Genomic DNA, 25,279 nt, shown 5'->3' with positions numbered 1-25,279 from the left:
ATTATTTTGGTATCTATGTAATAATTGAATCCAGAACGGTATCATCGCTAATAAGCCACGCTTCAAGCGCGCTGACCGAAAACTTTGTCGAAGTTGGTCAGGGTAAACCTGTAGCGGACGTTGTCGTTCTTGTAGACACGCTCAACGGCCTCCTTGCAACCGGCCTCACTGAGGTCAATTGTCTCAATCCAGCCCTTGATGTCCTGCTTCGCTGCAAGCTGCAGCATCTCCTCCATCTCGGGCCTGTTTCCAATGTGCGATGCGCCCATGTAGCAGCCGTTGGGAGCGAAGGTCTGCGCAGGGAAGGCGGGGAGCGGGTTGTCGGGGAAGCCGACCATGTGGAAGGTGCCGTTAACCTTGAGGATAGAGAAGTACTCAGACAGGTCGAACTTGTCGGTGGCATCAGCGGTGTTGATGACAAAGTCGAACTTGAATTTGTAGTTCTCTGCCCAGCCCTTCTCCTTGGTGACGATGAAGTCCTTAGCTCCCATCTTCAATGCATCCTCCTTCTTGCTGGGGGAGTGGGAGATGACAGTAACCTCAGCGCCCATGGCAACGGCCCAAAGGACACCGAAGTGGCCAAGGCCACCAAGCCCAATGATGCCGACCTTCTTGCCTGGACCAGCACCTAATCTCTTCAGGGGAGAAAATGTGGTGATACCGGCGCACAACATGGGTGCGGCAATATGTGTCTCAAGCTTCTCGGGAATCTGGAAGACGAAGTACTCGTGGACACGAACGTGCGAAGAGTAACCGCCCTGCGCAACAGTGCCGTCGGGGTGCTTAGCACCGTAGGCGTCAACTTGGTTGGGGCAGTAGTTCTCCTGATCGGCCTTGCAGTTGTCGCAAGTAAGATCGGCGCCGACCTGAGCACCAGACCCGACACGGTCGCCAACCTTGTGCTTGGTGACCTTGGATCCGACCTTGACAACGCGGCCAATAACCTCGTGTCCTACGCAAAGGGGCAGAGGGATGTCCTCGCCCCATCCGCCTGTGATAGTGTGGACATCTGAAGCGCAGACACCGCAAGCATCAACGGCGATGTCGACGTCGTACTCCTCGAACTTTTTGAGAGGAAGCTACGGTTTTGTTAGCGACTGCAATGAGCCTTGGGATAGCGCGACATACCTCCTGGCGCTTGAAGGTGCTCCAGTTCTTGATGTCATTGACGGCGAAAGCGTCGGTGGTCTCTGGGTAAGGCATTGTGGTGGATGAGGAGGAAAAAGTGTAGATGAAGTGCAGGTATTGCTGACCGTGAGGGGAAACCGCAGAGGGGCAGCTGGGCGTATTTGAAGCGCTGCCCTCTTACACTCCACATTATCGGTCCATTGGTTTCCGCCAGTGATGTCAGGTGAAATACCGACGTTAGGTCGTCCCAGCCGTCATAGCTCCCTGCATATTTGCCTGATTGGGCGGTTCTACGGGCGACGAGGCCTTCTGCTGGGGCCGTTGCTATCGGCTACCTTTTTGTATCGTCACCAGCGCGTCAACCAATGTCTTAGGCATCTAACATCGACGATTTTGGTTGCAAAATCTTGCGCCTAGACTCATGTGTGACACCTCAGTAGCTGCTGCAAAGGCGATTTCTTCGCCGTTGGAGATTCATCCTAAATCTCAAATTGTGATGCCGTCATCGTTGACGTTCGACTTTGCCCCACGTACAGCTTGAGCCTCCCCCACGCATGGAGGGGCAGCAGTTGTCGTGCCGATCGGCTTTCTCGCCGCTCCAAGTCGCTTGAGCCAGACCCATTGTAGAATGGGGCTGCCGACAGGCCGACTGTTGTCTCTCGTCCGAAACTCTTTAGAACACCGTGGTGACTTCGCTTTGGGTCAACTGCTCTTTTTCCAATCGGTAGCAGTAAGTTTCCGAAAGCCTGCGAGTCTGGCTGAACAGTCATTAGACCAGTGTTCCACACGCTGTATGTCAAACGCCGGTGAAAGGATATTGAAGACAGCGACTTCGCTTTTCGTGTTGCTTCCAGACCGATCGGACAGTCCAACTCTTGCGTGGTGGGTTCGCCCACTCTTTATTAGAGATGTGCGTTCATTGTGAACGTGTGTTTTGGACTAGGTTTACGAAGATGTCTGAAGATTCCAGGATACAAAGATCAGAGCGTTACAACTGATGGCTTGGGAGCGCCGGGAGCATATAACAGCCTGTCCGGATTGCGACATGACACCCCCACAAGGCGTGCATCGGTCGTCAACGTCAAAGAGGCAGCCAGTACATTCGTGACGAGTTGGAGGGAGGATCACAATGCTCAGATGGCTGTGTTGCCGCCCCGACATTATGGTGTACCCTCCCGGGCTCATCCAGGTACTCTCGCACTAGTTCCGTCGCGTGGGGCAGGACTGTTCCATCAACCACATCGTGTCATCCATCCTTGACGTGTTTGTATATCAGGCCATGACAATTGACGTCATGTTATATCCATGTCAGACTGCTTTTCGGTTGTCGATTCCGCGCACTCTCCACGGAGACCTTAGACCGTCGCGCGTCACGATCCTGCATACAAGGCATTGCGGAAAGCGGGCTTGTTATATACAGCGGTCGTACTACGCTTTGAAACATTCACATGCGGATATTTCCGCGACAACGGCAGCGGCAACGGCACGTGTGGAAGACCTAACGCCGGCACTTTCGAAACATGAGGTGCAGTCACAGCATTTGTTGGGCGAGGATGGATTCCTGAAATCTCCACACAAAGCTTGAGTACAACCGTTACGGCCCGCGGCGTTTTGTCGCGAGAGTCATGGTTGCAGAACCGGCCCACGTCAACAATAGGCAGTGGCTACGCTTATTAACTTGGCTTCAGGGTTCATTAATACTCATTGCGCTGACGAACCGACCTTTTAGTCTGTCGAAGCACAAATTAAATCTTTAAGCGGCGCCTAATCGGTCACGGCGCAGGGATCGGCTTCCTGAACTGGGATGAGCGTGGTCAGATACCTAAATCCCGAAACAGTGCACAGTGACAGCAGATGTTGACGCCTTTGCACAACAGCATGGCACTTTAGCTTGAGAAAGATCTTCTCATCAAGTGCAACGTTACGCAGGGGCGCCCTTTCAAACACGCATGCAGTAGGCCAAGCGCTTGCTTATTGCGTGGCAACGCCTCGAGTGACCCAAAGTCAGCGACAATATCCGGCACCAATTGCATTGGTCCAGAATCCAGGTCCATTTCATAACAAAAGTCGGTAGAGAGTGGTACTATCGTAGCGTTCACGTGTAGGTGACTGACGGGCGATCATCTTCCGCAACGAATAGGATGCTCGTTTCACTATATTCGGGTCGGACGCTGGAAATGAATGACTGCGGGGAGAGCCTTACCTGGAAGACTATCGCGCCACGTCCAGGGTATGGGCCAAGCTTAAGTGGCTGCCACTTTTATATCAGAGCGCTCACCCTCGTGGCCACGCGGTGGGGATGGCGAATCTGCTGCTGCTCACCTCCACGTCGTCAAGATGCCCACATATCCACTCCAGCTCACCTGCTTGGGGGTGATCTACAGTACACCTATACTGGCAGCTGTTTTCGTAGCGCTGAGAATCTATACACGGCGGAAGCTGAACTTGAGGTTAAGCTGGGGTGTGTACTGTATCTCTTCGCTGGATCAAGACTGACAGCAGATGCAGATGACTGGCTCATCATAGTAGCGTCAGTGCTATCAATTGCGCTCATCGGTCCCTCACACAGACGTTAGTAATGAACTAGCCAAGCACAGTCAGTGACTAAAAGTTTTCAGATGTTAAGATGTGGCATGTTGGAATTCACATCTGGGATGTAGATCCAAACAAGATTGAGCCAGACTACGACGAGTACTACGCGGTATGTTCATCACTGTCTGGCACATAAAGCCCGCTGACCCGTCAGGTTGTGATGGCATTCAATCTTCTCAACATCCCAATCCTACCACTTGTTAAAGCATCCATCATCCTGCTGCTTCTCCGCGCCGGATCCATCATCACATGGCTGAAAAAAGTGCTATACGCCATCTTGGTCTTCACTGTTGGGAGCTCACTAATACCATGGTTCCTGTACATCTTCACATGTCCACCACAGACTGGCAACACCTGGAAGCCACGAACATTTGGAGGCCTCCACTGCATGGGCCGACATCGAATGGGCGAGATGCTGATCTGGGTTACCTGCGCCAACCTTCTCACCGACCTTCTCATTCTACCAATTCCGTTCATCATCGTCAGGAGAATGATGAGCGCGCGGCTGCGGTCTCGCCTTGTCGTTCTGACTGTTTTCGCCTGCAGTCTAGCAGTGACAGGCATCGGCGCCGCCAAAATTTACCTTTCTTATCGCGACCGCCTCTACACGCTCTATGTCCCCGACTGGACATATCCAATAGACTACTGCATCAACCACATCGAAAACAACGTCGCCATCATCGTCGCCAACATACCCATCCTGCGCGGCCTGGTCACGCGGTGGGTGTTCAATTTCAAGAACGGGAAACTCGTGATCCAGGACCGCAAAGAGCGACCAACGCCGACACGCAAGCGTTCAGACCTCTCCGCGAAAGCGCACCGCAGAGTGTACAGCAGCCATGTGATGCGCAAGCTACTGCCCTGCATCGACGACATTTCGTCCAGCCTGGCAACGCCAGAGCAGTCCAAACAGCGCCCTGAGCGCGCACTGTCCGGCACCTTTACCAACCTCGAACAACCAATCCACAGGAGCCGCAAGCTGAGCACTTACTTCACCCGCTCGGTCGACCGCTACGACAGCGCTGATGAGCTCGAGAAAGGAGATGCCCGCGATACAGTGACGTCCGTTGGCTCTGCCACGCTCGTCGGCTCACTGAGCCGCGAGTCGGCCAACTGGGATACCGCGTTGTTGCAGGCGAAGAGGAGCAGTCCGACACTGCGCCCGAGCGAGCCCTTCGGCGCCATGGAGCCGCTGGGCGAGATCCAGCCGCTGGAGCAGGTGCGCATGCGCAGCGCGTTGGACGGCGGGGAATTCGATTTCGGAGAAGCGGTATGGGCGTACTCGCCGCCGTCGCGCGTGTAGTCGTTTTTTTGTTGTTGTTGCAGTAGCACTTGCACTTGATACCCATCAATCCGTCACGGTCAGAGCCAAAGACGTTCTTATACACTGTTTCACACCCACCCTCTGCGTGCGCGCAGGCCCAACAATCCACGCCCCACTGCCCTCGCTGCGAGCTTCACGCTCATTACCACCCCGGACCCCGTTCCTGTCTCCTCGACCCCCCAATTGGTACCCTCCTGCTGCGAAGCGGTCGCCTCGCCACACGCGCTTCTCGCCCGTCACCCGGCCCTGAGGGCCGAAGGCCGCCCACGTCGCCGGGCACGCGGTGCAGCAGCACCCCGGGGCCCCAGCACGTCACTCACGTGGGCGCGCAAGCCCGCCCGATCCAGCCGGCGGGGATATAGCACGCGCAGTGGTATAGGCACCGTACGTACAATACGCACGCCGTAACCACGCCGCAACTCGAGAGCTGCGGCCAGACCAGTCCCCGCGATCCAGACTGCAGCGCTGCGCTTCCCTTCCCCCGAGCCCAGAAAACGCACCTGCAAACTGCTGTTGTCGCTGCTCGCCCACGCCGGCCAGGGCGCCCCTTGCATTCCGCTGTTGGCCATGGGCAGCTGAGTCCCGCCGCGGCCAAGAACGGCTCGCAGACTGCGGACAGTCAATCAGCCTCAGCCTCAGCCAGGGCTTTCCCATTGCGGCGGGCGCACAGCACCGACACCGACGCCGACACCGTCTGCACAATGGCGCACGCGTGTCGACATCCCATCACACAGGTAGGTAGCGCCGAGAAGGCACGAGGTGTGACGCACGCATGCGCACTCGCACCCCCCCTACCAAGCACGCAGCTCCATCCTGCAATGTCGCGTGGCTGCTTGCATCACGCCGCGCACCGATACAGGCCCGAGACGCGCCCGGAGCTGAGCACCCCGCCGGCGCGCTGGAAGGCATGAGACGAGGTGATTGCTGCGGGGTGGAGACGCGCTGGAGAGATGCGTCGTCGTGCAACACGCAGGTGGAGACGGCCGTGTCGGAAAGACTTGCCCCAGCGTATATTAAGTTTGGCGTCGCGTAGGGTTGCAATCTATTTCGCCCCGCGGTTGATATGGATAAAGTATGCCAGGTGGCTAGCACCTTCTTGACTGTGCTTGGCTCGTTGTCTGAACTATGTCATGCAGAGTCTAACCGAGTAATGGTTCTGTCTTCACGTTTGTCGGATTACGAGTAAGTGAAGGTACCAAGACTTGTAGGCTATCATTGATTACAAGGTATATACGGAACACCGAAAGTGTTGCGCGCCGATTTGCACCGTGTCGTACCTCCGAGTCTCAAGACAATAGTCATCCAATAACTCCTAGGTGAATTTTTATTGCCTTCATCTGGCGGGCAGTCCAGTAAAATCGTCAATACCAATGGTAGGTGTGACGGCGATAGTGATTGGCGAACAGCACATGCATGTAAACAGGTGACAGTCGAAGCCTGATTGCCGTGCGGAAAAACAGGGGTAATAAACGTGGTTGATCGGACGCGGTCCGAAGGACTGGGGTGCATGATCGACGAGCTCATATTGAGAGCAAGACTGCCAAGCCGGCAGCAGCAATGGTCGAACCAAGGGCTGCCAGCGTCATATGTGCCGACGAGGTTCCAGCTGCTGCTGTTACGTTGCCGGAGATCTGGCCAGCAAGAGTTTCGTCATCGCTGCGGACACAGCCTGTCCTTGCTGTAATCTCGCTTGGGCAGGGGACCCGTTTGAAGTTGGCGCTGTGAGACGTCAGATACAAGGCTGTCTGAGCAAAATCCCCTGCTTACCTGGGGAACGAGGCGTCTTGCAGCCAGTCGAAACGCCACTGACAAGCGGATCGTAGCGATTCTGGTAGATTTTGACAATCGTCGTTCGTGGCAACACCTTCACGGTCTTGGCCGAAGACGGATTGAGATACGCCATACTGCGTGGCACAGCCATCGTTCGAAGTGGTATTCCCGCCAGGGACCTTGGATAATCAGCCTCTGCTCTCGTGAGAACAAAAATAGTCATACCGCTAAACTGAACCGATTCGCCGTGTTGATGTCATAGGCAGTGTTTGACGCCTGAACAATCATGCTCTTCCCTATCAAGGGCTCACTGGTGAAGTCCAGTTGGTAGCATGCGCAGCACCATGCATCTTCTGTTGCGCCGCCTACCATGTCCTTGGTGAGGAAGACGCCGGCAAACCCGTACGAGAATGTTTCGTTGACGGCCCAAGGTTGTTGTTGAGAGCAAGCGAATGCCGTCCCTCCGTTGCAACCGGTACCAGCATCAAGCCCAATGGGCTGTTCGTCAGCTGCGCATGATCCCACTGGGGTGTTCACAGATGCTTTGCCTTTCCATCCGCAAGACGGCTTGCAACAGTCCCAATACCGTGTCGTGACTGCTTCGCCGCTGTAGTTGAGGTTTGCACTATTCACTAGGACTGCAAAGAGTTCCAAGGCGAGGAAGATATGTTGCTGAAATGGAGGCGTCATTTCGTGATGGAAGAAGTAATTGTGAAGCAAAAGCCGGGAGGCATAGTTTGATAACAGGGGCAGTTGCGGGCCACGAAAATGTATTTGAACGATAGGGGGAGGGGCTTGCTATGTTCGGACGTCCGTAAAGAGAAATCTTGCTGGTGGTGCGGTCGTGGCCTAGACGGCGAGCATGGTCTACAGGCGCTGGCATATCCTGCGCCTAAGCCGTTGTACGCAGGGATCGGCTTGGGCTGTGAGGCAATGGATATCAAAGCCGATGCTTGGTACGGGTCAGCAACATTTTGGGTGGCTCCAATGTGGCAAGCATCGGAACGCGAACCCAGTCGGGTCAATGCCCCCTTGCAATTTACTGTGAACGCCTTCCCCACACTTTCGCGACGGTGTTTCGATCCCCGCAATCGGGCCGTGGCCTCCATTTCCGTTGAGTGTCGCTGTTCCCGGCGGATCCTTGGAATGACTTTTCAACTGGTCTCATTGTTATTGTGCTGTCGCGCCGTTCGTTTTGAATGGAGTTGGTCTGAAGTGCCACAAAGCCATTATCTTGGGTGCATAAGCGAACCACGCCGCATCCTCATTGGCATCGCGTAGTCGCACATGAGTCTGCAAGGGCGCCGGTAGCTGGATACTGGTGGTCGATAAGCACGTGGCGCTGTGGCTGGCGGGTATCCCGCCTGCAAGGCCCTGGGTCCTGGGCGAATCGTACATGTTCGCTCAAACTGGACGCCCTCAAAGTAGATCCAGTTGCATATGAACAATCTACACGATTGCATGAGCATGAGACAAGATTTTGAGGATGCCGTGACGTGGAATAGTGAACAAGGGTTATCCTCAGAGATTCTCTTGACACATCGACCGTGTGCTCTCGAGACGCTGTGAGATGGTCGCAATGGGCACATGGAGCTGGTCCACTCACTCTTGACACCTGTTCGCGGCGCGAAGAAAGACAACAAAGAGGAAATTGGTGCATGTACGTGGCCCAATCAGCGAGGCGATCAGAGATAGAAAGCTGAATCTGGGTCTGACAAGTGTACACCCTTTGTTCCTTTTCCTGTGCGATGAGTGCGGCTTTCGGTTTTCGAGACAATGATTCCAACGCTACGCACTCGTGATGGCGATCGTCTTCACTTGCGTCCAAAGATCTACTGCACCGACTGACGGAGAGGTACGGCGCTGCCGAGAGCGTTGATGGATTGCAGAACTCCCAATGAAGTAACGAGTGACGTCCAGATTTCAGGGCTGAAAGCCTCGTTAGTGAAAGCAGCTCAATCGCCGAGAGCACATACCCGAGGCGCAGACCAAAACTGAAGGACGATATTGGTGCCGGAGTGAGCGAGGAAGTGTTGTCATACCAACAGTCAGCGATCGGAAGTGGCAGGGCAGCTGAAGCAGGCGCTGTCAGAGTCCTAGACTTCGTCGCTCAGCTCCTTCCTGCCTGGAATATCAAGGTCAACAGTAGAAAGCGCGCCACCCCTTGTCTAAACTTCTTGAATTCTTTTGTCTATTGGTCATAACTCTTAACGTGGACGCAGCCTATACACCACGGCGACCACCAACGGTCTTCAAAGTCTCCTTCATGGCGTCTGTCAACTTGCTTACTAGCAGGTCTTTCAGACCCTTCTTCTCGGGCTTGGGCATGAAACCGAGCTCGATGAGATAGCTGAGGTACACACCCACTGTATCCTCTGTCACAGCACCGCCAGCGCTCCAGTCTTGCCCTGTCCACTTCTTGTCCTCCTTTAGTGCCTTCGTCGCGTTGCGGTCGTCCATCTCTGGTGCCTTGGTATCGGCTGGCAAGTCGCCCGTGACAAAATGGTACAGCGGCAGCAGTGCGTTCTCCTCCCTAGTGCCGGAACGATCCGCAACATAGGCCTCCATGTCTTTCTTCCACTGTGAATATGGTACTTCAGGAACGTTGTAGCCAAATGACTCCAAGCTACCGAGGAACTGCTGGAATGTGATGCGTGGGTGCGAAGTGATTTGCGATACACCAAGCGGTGCGACAGGCGGGCTGAAAGTCGACGATACAACAACGCGAGCGACGTGGTTCACAGGAACCATGTTGATCGTGTTCTTGATGTCTGGGCGGGACTTGAGCTGGACGCAACTCTTGAGAATGCGGATGAGGAAATCATCGGTGTTGGTCGTGCCGTTCTCTGGGTCACCGAGAACATAGCCGGGGCGGATTACGCAGCCACTAAGACCGCGTTTGCCAGCTGCACGTGTGATGTACTCTGCAGCCCACTTGGACTGACCGTATCCTGTTCCAAGACCCTTGCGGGCGCCCTCGAGGTCGTCTTCTTCAAGAACGCCAGTTCCACCTTCGGACACGGACTTCTCAGACAACTTGACGAAGTAATCGGTGTCGAGGACGGATGTGGATGACACAAGACCAAAGTTCTTGGCTTTGCCAGTAGAGCAGAGGGAGAGAGCAGTCATGGTAGATTCCACATTTGGACCGCGCAGGCGAGAGTAGGGAAGAACCCAGTGCACGAGAGCGCCGTTGTGGATAACGACATCGACCGAGTCGCAGAGCGCATTCCAAGTGTTTGGCCCAAGACCGAAGTTGGGCTGCTGGAGGTCACCGACGAGCGGTTCGAGGCGGCCCACCCAACTATCCTCCCAGATACCGTACGCTTCGCAGGTCTTGCGCACACGATCGAGTGCTCCATCAAGATCCTTTGCACGGACTAACACCGTGACCTTGCCAGGTCTCGCAAGGAGGTCACGTAGGATGTACGCTCCCAAGAATCCAGTGGCACCAGTGAGGAAGGTGTGGATGTCCTCACCAGGCACCAAAGGTTCTCTGGTCTTGAAATCGCTCAACTGCGCAACAAGATCTCTGGCGTCGGCGGAGTAGGCCTCGTCCTCTGGGTCGTCCTCAATAGCTTCAGCAGAGTCCAGTCGCAGACCGATGGGGTCGATGGCCTGGTCAATGTTCGCTGAGAATGCGCGCAGTGTTGGGTACTGGAAGATTGTGGTCATAGGCACATCAATATCCTTCCACTCTTGACGGATCTTGAACAGAAGCTGTTGTGCGATAATGCTGTGGCCACCGAGATCGAAGAACGAATCGCCACCACTAAGACTTTCAGCGGTCACACCGCGGTCGCTGAGAAGCTCAGCCCAGATCTCAGCCATCTTCTGCTCAGTAGGAGTCAGAGCTTGGCCCAGCTGTGACGGCCGCCTAGCACCTGCAGCAGCGATTTGCTTCGGCTCGGGGAAGGGCAACGCGGGACGGTCGATCTTGCCGTTGGGGTTGAGAGGGAATCGCAACATGGGTACGATGACTGATGGAACAGCGTAGGACGGGAGCTTCTTCTTGAGGTGCTCGCGCACGTCATCTCTCAGGTACTTAAAGCGCTTGAGCATGGAGACCATATCGGTCTCATCTGTAGAAGTCTCGGTAGCGCCGCGCTCCTCGAGCCAGTCGTACCATCGCTTCATCTCGGGAACGATGTAGCTGACCAGCTGGGGCTCCTCGTACGCGTCGCGCTTGAGCAATGTGACATTCTCTCGGACCAAGGGGTGAGCGGACAGATGCGAGTCGATCTCTCCAAGCTCGATACGGAAACCGCGAATCTTGACTTGAGAATCGACACGTCCAGTGCAGTGAACGTTGCCGTCAGGCCCGTAGTGTCCAAGATCTCCAGAGCGGTACAGTCTGTCGCGAGGGCCCTTGTAGAATTCGCGCCACGGCTCAGCTGCGCCCTGGCTCTCGACTCGCTGCTTGTCCTCGTCTGCCCACTTCTTGGAATCAACGAACCAATTGTCCACGAACTTGGAAGACGTCATGTCTGGCAGGCCCAAGTATTCCTCGGCGAGACCACCAGCGCGAACGTATATTTCTCCACTCTCGCCAACGCCGCACACCTTGTTGCGATCGTCGCGGTTGACTACCAGCAGCTGCACGTTGTTCATGCCACGGCCTGCTGGAACAACATCGCCGATGCTGTCCAAGAACTCGGGGGCTTCGGTGGCGCTCGGTACTTCGTAGTAGCTGACAGCGCGCTGCGTCTCGGTGGTACCATACATGTTGACAACACGAACATTTGGCGCAAGGGCTTGCAGTCTCCTGACATCGCGCTTGATGAGCAGATCGCCAACGAAGAACGAGTGGTGTAGGGCAGGGAAGATGGCCGAAGCACCTCCTACCAGGATCTGACCCATGGCTGGTGTCAAGTGTGTGACTGTGGCGCCGTACTTGCGCATCCATTCGGCCAGCTTCTCGTGCTGGATGTCCTCCTTGCTCGGCACAAGCAGCTGAGCACCAACAAACAGGGGTGTGAAGATGTCTCGCTGGATGGGGTCGTGGGCGATGCCCGACAGCATAGTGAACTTGTCGTTCTCAGACAGTCCAAATGTCTCAGCCATCCACGGGAAGTAGTGGGTCAGCGAGAAGTGTCGCCCCTTGACGCCCTTGGGCTTGCCCTCCGAGCCAGATGTGAAGGACAGTGTGGGTGTGGAATCAGGGCCGACGAGGACGCCCGGCAGCTCTGCCTTGCTCTTCTGCTGCTCAGCCAGGACGTCGGCGCCGTCTCGGCTGCCTCCAACGAGTGTACCGTCATCCTTGAGCTCGAGGGCCGGTACCTCGGTCCTGAGCTGCAGGTTGTCTGCGATGTACTGGCGGACCTGGTCGGAGATCTGGCCGGCTTCCTGTGTGGCCTTGTTGATGACGACGAGGGCGCGGGGCTGCGAGACTTCGAGGTAGATGCACTGGCGGTCGGGGGGGTATCTGCGGCAATGTCAGTGCTGTGTCAAGTCGAGTGGTCTTGCCTCACGCACAGTGGATCCAGCACGGAGAAGGTCGCGCCTGCCGCCAGCACGGCTATGATGGCAACGACCAGGTCGACGCCGCGGTGGGCGAAGATCATGACGACATCGCCGCGCTGGATGCCGCTCTGCACGAAGTGGTGCGAGAGCACGGCGACGGCCTCGAAGATGTGCTTGTATGTGAAGGCGCGCTCGGGGGTCCTGCTGGTCGCCGTCTCGACGACGCAGCGGCGCTCGGGGTGCTTGCGCGCATTGGCAGCGAAGATCTCGTGGATGGGGCCCTTGAAGTCAGACCAGTGAAGGTCTGCCGTCGGGTCGGGAAGGCTGCTGGAGGCCATGATGGCGGGCAATGGCAGGCACTGGCGTGCAATAGCAGCGGGCAGCGCTCTACAATTTCTGGGCGGGGTCGTGTGTGGATGGTGCCAATGGAGTCAATCCAGCCTGGCGTGTGATATGCAAGCAATGGGGGGTTCAGAGGAAGTCTGCGTGCATCCCTCTATGACTGTGCCTGAGAAAAGTCTGGAGAGAATGCTCGGGGAATGACGCAGAGTGGCAGCGTCGACTCATGCGGTATCGGCTGGCGTCCCGCACTAAAATTACGGGGAGCGCGCAGCTCGCAGTTCAGCCCTACGCAACGTCGGCGTCGGCGGCAGATAGCACTAAGGGCCATGTGCGACGCGTCGCCCGCTGCGCAACGGCGACGTCTCTGCGCTGGTGAGCGGCGCTGCATCTGCCGCTCCTGTTGCTGCTGTCGCTCCTGTCGCTCCTTTCGCCTTGCATCGTCTGTCTCGCCATTGGTCTTGCACGTGCCTCTCTCTGCTGCAGCTTCAGCCACTCTGCGCGGCGTCTCACCAGCCAGCCCGGATAACGGCTCTCCCAGGCCTGCCAGTCCCTCCTCTGCCCATGTCGCCCTGAGCGCCGTCCCTCCCTCTCCGCTCCCGCCGCCATGCCAGTGCAGCACACGTTCCTTGGGCGGCCTGTCCGGCTGCAGATGCCCCCGCGCCGCTTCCAGGCGCTCCTGCTCGTTCTCCTGATTGTCGTTCTGACCTTCGCCCTCAACGGCGCGCCCTCGACCGCCGACCTGCCCACCTACGAGTCCGTCGCCGAGGTCGTCAAGAACCCACATCTGCCCGACGTCGGCAGCCTCCCTGCCGTCCCCAATCCCTTCGGGCCCGCCGCCCACAAGCCGCCCAAGCCCGCCGCCCAGCCCAACAGCACCGCCGCCAGTTCCTACGGCAAGCTCGAGTGGCTCACCGACTTCAAGTGGCGCAATCCCTTCTCCTCCAGCATCACCCTTGACGAGAACACGGCCCTCCTCCCGCCCCTGAGGGAGCGCCCGCCCATCTACACCTACTACAATGCGCGCAAGAAGCAGCCAAAGGACGTGGCAGACGCTGAGAACCGCCTCGTGCTGGCGTGGCGCCGCGCATGGTGGGCGCAGGGCTTCCGGCCCGTCGTGCTGTCGCGCCAGGAGGCCATGCTCCACCCGCAGTACCAGCTGTTTCAGCGCATGAAGCTCGACTCCAAGGTCGAGATGGAGGTCATGCGCTGGCTGGCTTGGGGCAACATGAGGGGCGGCGTGCTGGCAAACTCGCTGGCCCTGCCAATGGCCGAGTACGAGAACCCCATGCTGGCCTTCCTGCGTCGACAGGAGTACCCTCAGCTGTCGCGCGTCGAGGGCCTGAACAGCGGCCTCTTCTTTGGTGACTCGGCCGCCGTCGAAGGCGCCATCAAGAAGCTGGTCAACAGTCCGCTACTGAAAGATGCAGCGGCGAACAAGGACAAGATTGCAGCAACGGCGACCAAAGACGGCGGCGCAGTCGTCAACCTGCTGGACCCTGCCGATGTTGCAAAAGATAAGAAAGCGAACGGCATCGCCTACTACAGCACCGACGTCATCACCAAGTCCTACAAGACAGTCGCGGACAAACTCACCAACACCACTCAAGCCGAAGGGCTGAGCCTGCTGGGCAGTCTGATCAACGCGCATCTGCATGTTACCTTCCTCGAACAGCACGCCGAGGGCCTGGCCATCGCTCAGCCCCTGCCCGAACACACCACGTCTCTCATCGAACCCTCCATTGACATTGCCCGCAATCTGACGCAATGTCCGTCCTCTCCGATGCCGAAATCATGTCCGCCGAACCGTCCAAAGTGCGTCCCTTGCAGCACCAAGCAGGCGCCGAAACTGCAGCTCACTCCAGAGTTTGTAAATACAACCAACTTCTTCACCATTGGCACAGTACCCCACCCCTTCACCATCAACTCGCTGCACTACACCCGCGATAACCTCGACGTATCCTTCCTCCGCAACAACGCAAAGCGCGACCTCTGGCTCAAGACCCTGACGCAGAAGTCTATCGGTGCCGAACACTCCGAATCCTACCGCCTGCTTCAATTTAAAGAACTCGTTGCCGCCAGCCCGGCGCACACACTGTGGCTCACAGCCGAGCGAACCACCAAAGATGACCTGGATTGGATCTTCGGCTTCGAGCTGCCCACCACGGCGTCCCCAACGAAGGAGCCGACCAGCCCAGACGAGAAGAGCGAGCTGATCATCTTCCCCCGCCCGCCCTTCCCAGACCCAGTCAAGGGCATTGAAGTCCCGGACAGCATCTGGACGGAGAAAGAGAAGACCCGGCTCAACAAGGCGCGCGACGCTATCAAGAGCAAAGACCGCTTCACACGCGGCATCGTCGACGCAGTCGAGCAGTGGAACCTCGCCGACACCGAGGCATGGAAATTTGCGCGCGCCTTCTCCGCACGCAGGCGCGTCGAGCGCAAGAAGTGGGAGGACGAGGAGAAGCGCTACGTCGGCAGCGAGAGGAAGGCCTCGGGGAAAGGGCGCTGGACAGATCGTTTCTCGTTGTAGTTTTTGAGTAGTACATTGCATCGCAGCCGGCGTTGGGTCGCCTGCCTGCGCATCTGGCTTGTGGTGTTGCAATCCATGTGCTTGTCGAAGCGCTCGACTTCACGCTGTACCTTGCGTATATCCTTTCTCCCCTTTCTGTTCTTGCAGTCGTTGGTGTATGCTCACGTGCTGCTCAGGCATCGACCTTGGAACGTCCAGCCGCGAGGCTCAAGCGAGTCACGATACCGTAACGACCCCGCGTCCCGTCGCCCACTGCACCTTTACGTCGTTCTCGACACACCCAGGCTCCCACACTGAGGCGCACCTTAATGCCTACGACGCTATGCCATGCCCGGATCTACCTCGACCCCCGCCGGTTCAGGAAACAACCACGAGGCACCTCCAGACTCGACGCCTCGGCAGCCCGAATCTACGCGTGCTGGAATTTCGCCACACTGTGGATGCTATGCTCGGCACGTTGAGAGGCAGTCAGACTTCATGCTTCATTAACCATTAATGTGTCGCCCCTGACACGTCCGTCAGCCTCGAGCTACCTATCTGCTGTCTGATATGTATGCCAAGCGCGATATGCATAGAGAACGACCGCGCTGCCCTGCTAACAAAACGCCATTGGGACATAGCCATGCGATAACCAACCCCCGCCGCAATTTCAGCCAAACCCCTCGGAACCACACAAGCCTCGAGCTCACCCCCTCCATCGACCACACACCAGCCGCCGCCCATCTGCTCTTCCCCCCGATCACCCACTCCTCCCCCAAACCGCCGCCAGCAACCCCCCAAAGCAACTCCGACTCTCCTCGTCCCCAGCCCCCCGCTTCCCCATCTCCACCAACTCCTTCTCGCGCTCGCGCTCCATCTCGTTCGCGCGCCGCACCCGCTCCTGCACGCGCGCCCGCTGCTCCATCGGCCCGCCCCGCGCCTCCCGCGCCTCGTCGCGCTCCTGCTTCCACTGCGTCAGGCTCTCGCGCCGCGGCACCGTGCGCGCCTCGAAGCTGACGCGGCGCTCGGAGCGGCGCGAGGGGAGCGGTGCGGTGGCCCGGCGCGCGGGCCCGGGCGCGTGCGGTTTGCTGCGCGCCGAGGTGTTGGGCGGGTGCGAGGTCAGGCTTGCGTGGCGGTTGTGCGGGTGGGCGCTGTGTGGCGGCGGCGAGGACGGGTCGCGGCGGGTTGCTTGGGCGTGGCTATTTGCCGCGGTGAGGGCGGCGAGGGCCTGGTTGCGTGCGTGCTGTGCGCTAATGGGGCGGGCGTGTTGGTGCTGGTGCTGGTGCTGGTGCTGGTGTTGGTTGTGATGCTGGGGAGGCAGGGCGCGCAGGTCGTGCGCCGTGACGTATCTGTGCGGCGCATGTGCCGTGTGCGTGAAGCCGTTTGCCGGCAGCGACAGGGTGCGGCTCGATCGTCCCGGCCTCGGGTTCTTGGACCTGGCGGACTCGCCAAAGGCAACTAGGTTCTGGTTCTGGAGAATAAGCTCTGCGCAGTAGCCCCTCATGTCCGGGGTGTTGCCACGCGGCAGCGGCGGCGCGTCTTGCGACGTGTACGACGTGTTTGACGAGCCCGACCGCGAGCGGTTGATGGCGCTGTCGCGGGACCGGTACGAGCTGGCGTCTGTGCTTGCGCGTTCCGACGCCGCAGGGCGCGCGTCGTAGTGGTGCATGTTGGCGGTGGTCCCTGAACTTGCGCGGCGCTCGCCCTGATTTGCTGGGAAGCTGCCGGTGCTGCTCTCCCGCCGCAGTGTTTGCTGACTGGAGGCATGTCTCATGGATGAGGGGCGCGAGCTGACGCTCAGGCGATCGGCTGACATTACTGGGGCTGACGCTTGGCCGGACGCGCTCTGGCGAGCCTGCGCTTCTGCGATTGCCTGCTCCTGCCGCATTCTTGCTCGCTCTCTCTTCGCATTCCAGCCGTCGACTTGGTCTGTAGTCATTGGCATTGGCCTTCGGCTCTGCGTAGGCTGTGAAGTCGAGGTGTCTTGGTTGTGAGCAGGTGTCACAGCGCTTGAAGGTTGTATGACCGGACTCGGGTGTGGTTGTAAAAGACTCTGTCGTTTCACAGCTTTGGGAGTGGACCTGCCCACCCCAGGCATGTTGTCATGCCCCATTCGTCTGATACTCTCAATCCCAATAGACGATACAAAGTCTGGCAAACCTCCATCAGGCGTGGAGAGCTCACTGATCGTTTGAAGAGTCCGTCGTCGGTTTTGCATCTGTGGGCGCTGGCCGGCGGGCGCACTGACTGACAGAGGCCCATTGGGAGGTAATTTCTGCAGAGGCATCCTTCTGGAGATCATGGATTGAGAGGAGCTGGCGATCTGACCAATCTGATCAGGCTGGATGGTGGTGGAGAGCAAATCTTAACACAATGGAAGTGTTTGAGATGATCTGCGTGCTCACGATGAAAGTAGGAGCGGATGTAAGAAAATGCGGAGAAGGGTTCAGTGGCTGCCTCAGGTACCATACAGCAATTCCAGTACCATGGCTTCGTGACCAGAAGCAAGGGATGGTTTCCGATGCACAGCGAGTCGGGTCGCAGAATGTGTTCAATATGAAGGCGCGCTTCTCTTGCCTCGAGAGCGGTGAAAACCCAGTTGGCTGTCGTGCTACATCCTTGCATATAGGTTTTGCCCGGCCCGGAGCGCTGAGCCATGGTAGTAAAGTATGTTTTGTTGGCGTTGCACAACCGCTTCCGGGACGCGTGGAATCGCATGCAAGGACAGCATGGCCCGTATAGGTTGCCAGACAGCAAAGGGACCGGCTGCGAACGACTATTCACCGAGAGGAGGAAGGCTTAACATTACGAAAATGGGGGCGCTGTCATTGGTTCCGCTTACCATCGAATATCTTAGCGACTGGAGGTCTGTTGTCGCAGAGCTCGGATCGATGCCGAGCCTGCATGCGTCTCTTGCTACCTGCGTCATCTGGTGAGGTCTTGAAATTCCAGAGCTTGTCCGCAGTGAGGGCAGAGCTAGTCTTGATATGCCTAGAATGATGACATGGATATCCATCTCTCCCCGAAAGCACGCTCATCTGGCAACATGGCAGTAGGAGTTAGTCGACTCTTCCGCGTCCGTCCTGTTCCACGGTCAAGCCGAGAAAAAGCAATTAGTGTCTGAACATAGCCGCACACAGCAGTATGGACATGCGAGGAGCCGTAAGCATGCGGGTTGGCCGCAGGGTCGGGTCTGTGTGACAATTGTGGCATCGACATTCGCCGCACAATCCCATGGCCACTTGTCACTACAGCTGACTCCTGACAAAGACCTAGCCATGTCGGTCTCAGAGCTGGCAGCTACGAGAGACACGAGAGGTCGTGGAAGCGTTGGCGCTCACGGCCTCCCTGGTCGCCGGAGCCCTCATAGGCCTGTTGCGAGACATGGCACCGTCACGCCTTCGGAATGTGTTATGGGAGAAGTCGAGTGGCTGGCAAGCGGGCCGCAGAATGCATCTGGCACGGACCTCCTGGACAACAAATCTGCAATCTTTCCCCACGTTGTCCTTCGCTGAAAGCCGCCTGGAGTGTAAATCGAGCACCTGCGTCAGGTAGTGCCACTGCAATGACAATCATCTCGGACGCCCGTGGTTCCAGAGTTGGTTTACCCTCACATCACGGGCGCGATTGCACCATCGGTCCGTTGCGCATGTGCTCACGACCTGGCGGTGGCCTCGGACTCTCCGTGCTCCAAGTTGTAGAAGTCGAGCTGACCACGTTATTCAACACTTTTCAGCTGGCGTCGTAGATGCCATTTGCTCGACACGTGCGCTCGCGTGTGATCCGCGTTTTGGTAGGCTCCATGACGACTCCTTGATGTCATCAGCGAGGGACAGCTTACGACGCTCGCTACGGCGACGCACCTCAGCAGGGAATGCTTGGGTAAGTGAGTACCTGCTGTATGTACCTCCGCCGCGGCCCGAGCAGAGTTCATCAGGGGTCTGCAGGAGAACCCCCGCTGTGCCGAGAGACACTCTTCATATGCCTCACGCCCCAATACATCATGACCAGGTGACATCGCCATTATGTAGGAAACCAGCTATCCAAACGCAAGGAGTTCACCGCCCGCCAGCCTACAGACGCCCACGCGGAGACCGGCGACCTCACAAGAGAACTCAAGTCTGAAGCGGAAGGCCAGTGGCAGATCCGAAACATAGACTAACGTCGCGGTGCATGATCGGTAAGGACATCTTCGGCGCTGCGCCTGGGAAGCACAAAGTCATAGGCGGCTCACAGTATTGGGTCCTTGGAAACGGCCCGCTGCGCGTTGCCGGAAAGCGAAGCATTGTTGGCCGAACAACTTCAAGACGCCGCTACCCCCGCCGACATGACTGGGTCCCGCTCGAGCTTGAGTGGAGAAGAGCATGTGCTGCAAGGGTCACGTCACGTCCTGCGAGATGCTCGATCTTGACAAGGAGTACCGCGATATCAGCAGGTCTAGATTCGATGTCCGTGGACTTCGACTCTGGTCGGACCTCAATTCCACATGCAACTCTACCATGGCACACGCTTAGAGCGATGACTAGATCACGTATCCAAGGAAGTGGCACGACCTGCAGACTAGTCAGTCCATCGGCCTGACCTTGATCCCATCGCGCAGAGCAATCGATGTGACAGTCGATCTCCACATGCCTGGGGCTCCTCGATCTGGCCCTAGTCACTGGCTGCGATCCAGATCGATGGCTTGCTGCAACTGGCGGCAAAGGCCGATGTCCGGTCTGCCATCGTCAGGCGTTGAGTAGTTCTGAGCGGCCCCTTTGCCTCCCACAACGCACTCGCTGTGTCCCCCCACACCACGGATGGCTCAACAGTGCGCCTCGTGCTAGCGTTCTGGACTCTGGGTCTTGCGGACAGGCCTGTGGAACGGCGATAAGAGCTCGAGAAGGGAAGTGAAGCGTGTGGAAATCGAACTTTCCTCTGGAAGTGTATGAGCATGGGCACAGACTCATCGTCGAATCCAACTCGGTGGGGACCAAAGTAGTTCGATGTGAAGCATCCGTCAGATGTGTATTTCTCCTATCCAAACTTATTGTACCTTTCCCCTCGCATCGACCGGCCAGATCTCTTCTATGATACCGTTCCGATGCGCGAAGTAAAAGTCATGCAGATTGATCGTCGGATCGATATGACTCGGTATCATTTCCACATGATCACCGATAGCCAAATCTTTTCCGTCTGTCCAAGACAGCGACCCATGTTCATCGCCCAAAACGCCATACGTATACCCCAGCGTCTTGCACTCCGCCAGCCCACTATCTGTCGTGAGCGACTTGAGTCCCGCATCAATCGTGATGCTCTTCGGCCCCTGCTTGCTGATGACTGTCGACAGAATCGTCAGGCTGTTCGAATACTTGGTGCCCACCGCATTCCGATAATCCGTGTCCATGAACAGAAAGCTACCAGGCTGAACTTCCGTCACTCCAGGCACCGTGACGCAGAACTCTGCTGTGCCTGTCCCGCCAGTGGTGACAACATCGATCTGATGCCCGTCCTTCCTGAACGCGTCCGCGGTGTCAACCAGAATCTTCATGCTCTCGAGACACATCCTCTTCCTCTCGTCTGTGCCATGCACGTGCTGCAAATGCCCCTCATACCCCTGCACACCTATGAGCTTGAGATGCTGCAACCCGGCCACCGTCCTCGCAAGCCGCAGCGCGGGCTCCCCAGGCTGCACGCCCGTCCGGTGCAGCCCTACGTCGAGATCAATCAGGGTCAAAATGCGCTCTCCGACCTCCGCCTCCCCAATCGCAGCATCAATCGCCCTCGCCCCCTCCTCGCTGTCCACAACGATCCTGATCTGCCTGTGCCGCTTGAACAACGCCACCAGCCGCGCAACTTTGGCTGCCCCGATGATCTCGCAGGTGATCAGCAGATCCGTCACGCCCTTTGCGCACATGACCTCTGCCTCGCTGAGTTTGGCCACGCAGGCGCCTTTTGCGCCGGCGGCGATGAGCTTCTGCACCAGGACCGCGGACTTGGTGGTCTTGGAGTGCGGGCGGATGTTGATGCCGGCGGGGAGGAGCTGGGACATGAGTTTCTGGATGTTCTGTTCCATGAGATCGAGGTCTACTATCATGGATGGCGTGTCGAGAGAGGAGATTGCATCTCCGACTTGTGGATTGTAAGGCATGATGACGGTCCTGATGCGTGAAGTGCAAAGGTTCTTTGTTGATTCGTGGTGAGGCGTGCAATGCTGGGCGAGGACGATGCAAAAACTGCAAGCTATCTGCAACCCAGTTCTGTGATCGTGCGAAGTTTGATCCGATCGTCGGCGTCGTCGTGATATCGGAGTTGACAATCAGATGGTGATGACTCTGTAGGGTTACTTCATGCGGCAAGCCGACCCCACGTTCGGATACCACCTTCCCAAAGCGGGGACTAGCTGTTCCATCCCACTCTTACATTTGAAAGTCACAAACACGCAGAGAGAAAGGGTTGGTGATTTGCACTTTATACATTATGTCTAATCTCTATACTCATCAAAGAGAGAGTGTATATGGCGCCTTGCGTATGCACGATAGTATGTCTGGTCGCCGCCAGTGGGTAATGAACAATGAGCTCGCCGGCTCGATATAGAACGCCAAAACATGATATGAACATGACAGGCTTAGAAAGTGAAAGTCATAAGCGCAGGGTTGAGCGCAATTGGGAGCAACAAGTGCGATCCGCACACCATAGCCATCGGCAGGATCGCGACGAAGTCGGTGATCTCCCAGCCGTAGGGAATGAAGGGACCAACAGCCAGAATGATCATGCCGGCGATGCCGAAAAGACCGAAAGCAATGGAGTACTTGAAGCTCTTGAGGACCTTGGGCACTTCAATGAAGAAGTTGGAGAACTCGGCTTCCTTAGCAGTGGCACCCCACTGCATGTCGTACTCGAACATGTGAGCAAGGAGAGCCGAGGAGACGTGCAGGGAGAGACCACCCAAGAAAGTAGCCATCATCAGAATCCACTTGATGTTCTCGAACAGTGCGGCCAGGAATCCCTTGTCACCAACACGGTAGCGCATGATAGCAAGAGACAGGTTACCGAGACCAGTGAAGACGATGACGATAGAGAACCAAACTTTCCAGGAGTCGAGGTAGTACTTGTCGAGGTAACCGTTGAACCATCCTACAGCAAAGTAGTTGGCGATTGTCATGATCCAGGCAGCGCCAATGGCGTAGTATGTTCCGATGTATGAGATGATGGTAACCTTGGAGGTGAAGCGGATGTTGGAGAACAAAAAGCTGCGGAAAAGAGGGGTGAAGGGACCGCGGGTGATCCAGAAGCGCATCGGGTTGAACAGAAGCTCGTTGCAACCGTAGGCGTACTTCTCCCATCGGGCAAGCTCATCATAGACAGTCAGAGAAACACCCTCCTTGAAACCCTCGCCGGCCCAGGCTGCAAGACGAATGATGTAGCCGTTGACCTGAAGACGCAGAGACATGTCGAAATCCTCGGAGACGTGGGACTCGGACCAGAACTTCTCGTAGCCGTCCTCGTCATAGTACGAGACCTGTTGAACAGCAGACCAGCGAAGAATGGCGTTGTGGCCGACGAAAGGAGCGACATCGCCGTTGGCAACAGTGTAACGAATAGCAGTGTAGACCATGTTGGTGAAAAACGTGATACTGAAGAGTGTTAGCCGTGCAATCAATGCCGTATTTCTCGATGTGCTTACCCGTTCTCGAAGTAGTTGTGAACAACCTGCATGACACCAGAGGAGAACTGCATAATACCAACTTCAGGAGACTGCTCCATTTCGGATGCGGCATCGAGGAAACAGTCGACAGGGACACGAGTGTCAGAATCGATGAGAATGATGTAGTCCCCAACACGGATGTTGCCATCGGCCCAGGCGCGGCCGTGCTCCTCGACCACTTCCTTGAGGCAGCGCTCGTACTCCTTGGCTTCGTCGTCCTGAGTCCAACTCTGGTCTCGCTGGACGGAGGCAAGCTTCTCCTCGACATTGTTGCTCAGCATGAGACCGAAGTTCATGTTTGAGGCCTTCTTGAACTTTCCCTTGCGGACGAAGCCGTCAAGACCGTGCTTAGGACGAGCAGTCCAGCCAATGCTGTGGTCCTGGTAGAACTCGATACGTGCCTGGCGCTCCTCCTCGTCGATGAGCTGCAGACCATCGTCGTTGATGAAGATGTTGGCAGATCCACCTTGAAGCTCGTACGTAGCCATGGCGGCCTTCAGTGACTTGACGGTTGGCGCAATAACGGATTGGAGACCTTCCTTGTAGACAGGGCACTGAACGGTGATATGGGGAAGCTTGCCAGTCAGACGGCGGGGCAGAAGCGCGGAGTAGTACCTGGAGTTGGTCTTCATCTGGCGAATAGGACCAATCATTTGTGCGATACAACCAACAATAACCTGCGCAAAGAAAAGCGTGAAGAAGATCTGGACGGGGATCAAGATCAGGAAGGCGATTCGGATGTAGTTCTGGTCGACCATGACCTGGACAGCAATCTGCTTGAATCCGAGACCCAACATGACAGTGATGATGACGAGGGTGATTCCGACCAGTACACCGTTCATGATGTTGGTAGGGCGGACTTCAGGCTTGTACTCGCCAGTCTCCTCATCGATCTCAGTTTCGACCACTGCAGGGCCCTTCTTCTCGCTGATCTCCTCCTCTGCTTCTTCAGGCTCACCGGCCCTCCAGACAAGCTTCATCAGCTCGTCCTCAATGTGCACCGCGCGAGCAAAGATCGCGTTTGGGTCGTCGTCCCAAACCAGAAGCAACTGCTCAGCTGCGAGGAAAGCAGCGCCCTGGTTCTTGCGCGCCTTGGGCAAATCGTCGATGGAGGGAAGAATCTGGATGTGAAGACCCTTTCCGAGAGGGACGTCGGTCGCATCTGGTGTGAACTGAACGAATGCCTGGATGACGCGAGAGTTGATTGTGATGACAACCGGAAGGTTGATGAGCGATGCGTAGTAGCCGAGCGAAGACTCAGTCAGCGCAGGTGGGCATGCCGCGTAATTGCCTCTTGATTTTCTCACGAGAACACCCTCGATGTCGCCACTGCCGCTGCTGATCCAAAGCTTTTCTATGGTTGACCGTTAGTGACACGCTAGGAACGTAGCTGCCGCAACACTTACTACACTGTTGCTGGAAGAGGAAGTTGACCATAGCCTCATGCTTGATCTCTTCCATGATGCCTCCTTGACTGGCCATTGAGTGCATAGATGTGAAGGAGTTGCGTCGCGATGTGCGTGCTGTGGTGGTGCCGCTCATTGGCCCGATTGAAGGCGCAGGTGTCCAAGATGGAGATGGAGGAGGAAGCTGCTCCATGATGAATGAAGATTTGTGTCGTCCAACTCTCTGAGAAGCTCTGCTTCTTGGTGTTTGTGTGCCGCTTGCATTATGTGAGAAGTCATCCACCGACGACCTGCTGCTGAGAGCAGGTGCGTCAAGGAAACTGTGGCTCATGATTGCTGATTAGGTACTATGGAGTGAACGTGGGTATCTTTGAGCAAAGCGAGTGTATATGGCGACGTTTCGTCGAGCGGTATGCCACTCGTCAACGATCGACGGAGAGTGAGCGGATGTGTTGTGGACTGAAGGGATCGGCCGCAGGGCTCAAGCATATGAAGAACACCAAAACAAGACGTCAGATGGCAGCCACGCTGGTTTAAGTTCCAGCAGTCCTAGAATAGCTAAGAAGAGAACCGAGTTTGACAGTGTTTACCATAAATCCTCAGCGTGGCGTCTGGACTAGAACACTGGGACCGCCGACGATTGATAGCTCAACAGTGCCCGATGCCAGACTAACGATTGAAGTGTGCAAGAGACTAGACTCAGCTCCTCCAAAGTTGGCAACCGACCATGGAGCTCGCCAGGGCAACACGGGCCAAGTGCCTGTCAGTATCATCTAGCCTGGCGGATGCTTCATCGTAGGCTAGCGGAACTGATAGAATGCAAGCCCAGAAGCTCAGGCCACACCGAGACGCTGATCAAGTCAACAATCTGGATAGGATAGCTAACCTGCAGGCCTGAGCGCCAACCGGGGTCGGCCCATGCAAAGGATCGAATGTGGCTGTAGCACATGCATACAAGGCACCCACATGCTAAGCAATCTCGTACAGGCACCTTAGCTGCAGTCGCAGACTTTTGGAACCTGCCCGGAGTGAAACTCTAGATTGTGCAAAGCCGCTCT

The 25,279-nt window shown here is 56.8% G+C and overlaps 8 protein-coding genes across 8 annotated transcripts; 2 read left to right on the top strand and 6 right to left on the bottom strand.

Annotated features, from left to right (window-relative positions):
* Nucleotides 1-62: 62 nt before the first annotated feature.
* Nucleotides 63-1,203, bottom strand: C7974DRAFT_416053 (chaperonin 10-like protein; the record flags this gene model as incomplete). The annotated part of the gene is made up of 2 exons (XM_046143953.1): nucleotides 63-1,079; nucleotides 1,129-1,203. 2 exons carry the CDS (start codon nucleotides 1,201-1,203, stop codon nucleotides 63-65), a joined length of 1,092 nt encoding a protein of 363 aa, XP_045993984.1.
* A 2,121-nt stretch (nucleotides 1,204-3,324) lies between these two features.
* C7974DRAFT_35258 (uncharacterized protein) lies at nucleotides 3,325-5,046 on the top strand. The gene is made up of 4 exons (XM_046139515.1): nucleotides 3,325-3,589; nucleotides 3,637-3,699; nucleotides 3,747-3,829; nucleotides 3,875-5,046. The coding sequence occupies exons 1-4, from the start codon at nucleotides 3,466-3,468 to the stop codon at nucleotides 5,021-5,023; spliced, it is 1,419 nt and encodes a 472-aa protein (XP_045993983.1). The 5' UTR covers nucleotides 3,325-3,465; the 3' UTR covers nucleotides 5,024-5,046.
* Nucleotides 5,047-6,564: 1,518 nt separating this feature from the next.
* Nucleotides 6,565-7,504, bottom strand: C7974DRAFT_317679 (endoglucanase 1 precursor; the record flags this gene model as incomplete). Its single annotated transcript, XM_046138611.1, has 3 exons — nucleotides 6,565-6,763; nucleotides 6,812-6,993; nucleotides 7,040-7,504. The coding sequence occupies 3 exons, from the start codon at nucleotides 7,502-7,504 to the stop codon at nucleotides 6,565-6,567; spliced, it is 846 nt and encodes a 281-aa protein (XP_045993982.1).
* A 1,533-nt stretch (nucleotides 7,505-9,037) lies between these two features.
* Nucleotides 9,038-12,615, bottom strand: C7974DRAFT_416050 (uncharacterized protein; the record flags this gene model as incomplete). Its single annotated transcript, XM_046143952.1, has 2 exons — nucleotides 9,038-12,239; nucleotides 12,290-12,615. 2 exons carry the CDS (start codon nucleotides 12,613-12,615, stop codon nucleotides 9,038-9,040), a joined length of 3,528 nt encoding a protein of 1,175 aa, XP_045993981.1.
* Nucleotides 12,616-12,978: 363 nt separating this feature from the next.
* C7974DRAFT_35197 (uncharacterized protein) lies at nucleotides 12,979-15,424 on the top strand. The gene has a single exon (XM_046139500.1). The coding sequence runs from the start codon at nucleotides 13,224-13,226 to the stop codon at nucleotides 15,147-15,149; it is 1,926 nt and encodes a 641-aa protein (XP_045993980.1). The 5' UTR covers nucleotides 12,979-13,223; the 3' UTR covers nucleotides 15,150-15,424.
* Nucleotides 15,425-15,888: 464 nt separating this feature from the next.
* On the bottom strand, nucleotides 15,889-17,067 carry C7974DRAFT_416048 (uncharacterized protein; the record flags this gene model as incomplete). The annotated part of the gene is made up of 1 exon (XM_046143951.1): nucleotides 15,889-17,067. The coding sequence occupies one exon, from the start codon at nucleotides 17,065-17,067 to the stop codon at nucleotides 15,889-15,891; it is 1,179 nt and encodes a 392-aa protein (XP_045993979.1).
* A 2,757-nt stretch (nucleotides 17,068-19,824) lies between these two features.
* Nucleotides 19,825-21,470, bottom strand: C7974DRAFT_35191 (uncharacterized protein). The gene has a single exon (XM_046139498.1). It carries the CDS (start codon nucleotides 21,256-21,258, stop codon nucleotides 20,155-20,157), a length of 1,104 nt encoding a protein of 367 aa, XP_045993978.1. The 5' UTR covers nucleotides 21,259-21,470; the 3' UTR covers nucleotides 19,825-20,154.
* An 88-nt stretch (nucleotides 21,471-21,558) lies between these two features.
* C7974DRAFT_341517 (glycosyl transferase family group 2-domain-containing protein) lies at nucleotides 21,559-24,908 on the bottom strand. The gene is made up of 3 exons (XM_046139278.1): nucleotides 24,222-24,908; nucleotides 22,795-24,169; nucleotides 21,559-22,744 (listed from the first exon to the last, which is right to left on the bottom strand). The coding sequence occupies exons 1-3, from the start codon at nucleotides 24,550-24,552 to the stop codon at nucleotides 21,736-21,738; spliced, it is 2,715 nt and encodes a 904-aa protein (XP_045993977.1). The 5' UTR covers nucleotides 24,553-24,908; the 3' UTR covers nucleotides 21,559-21,735.
* Nucleotides 24,909-25,279: the final 371 nt, after the last annotated feature.

This window comes from Boeremia exigua, assembly GCF_020726555.1.
Source record: "Boeremia exigua strain MPI-SDFR-AT-0100 chromosome Unknown C7974scaffold_10, whole genome shotgun sequence".
Lineage (NCBI taxonomy): Eukaryota > Fungi > Ascomycota > Dothideomycetes > Pleosporales > Didymellaceae > Boeremia > Boeremia exigua.
The sequence above is the reverse complement of the archived record's forward strand: the minus strand, read 5'-3'. Positions and strand labels throughout refer to the sequence as shown.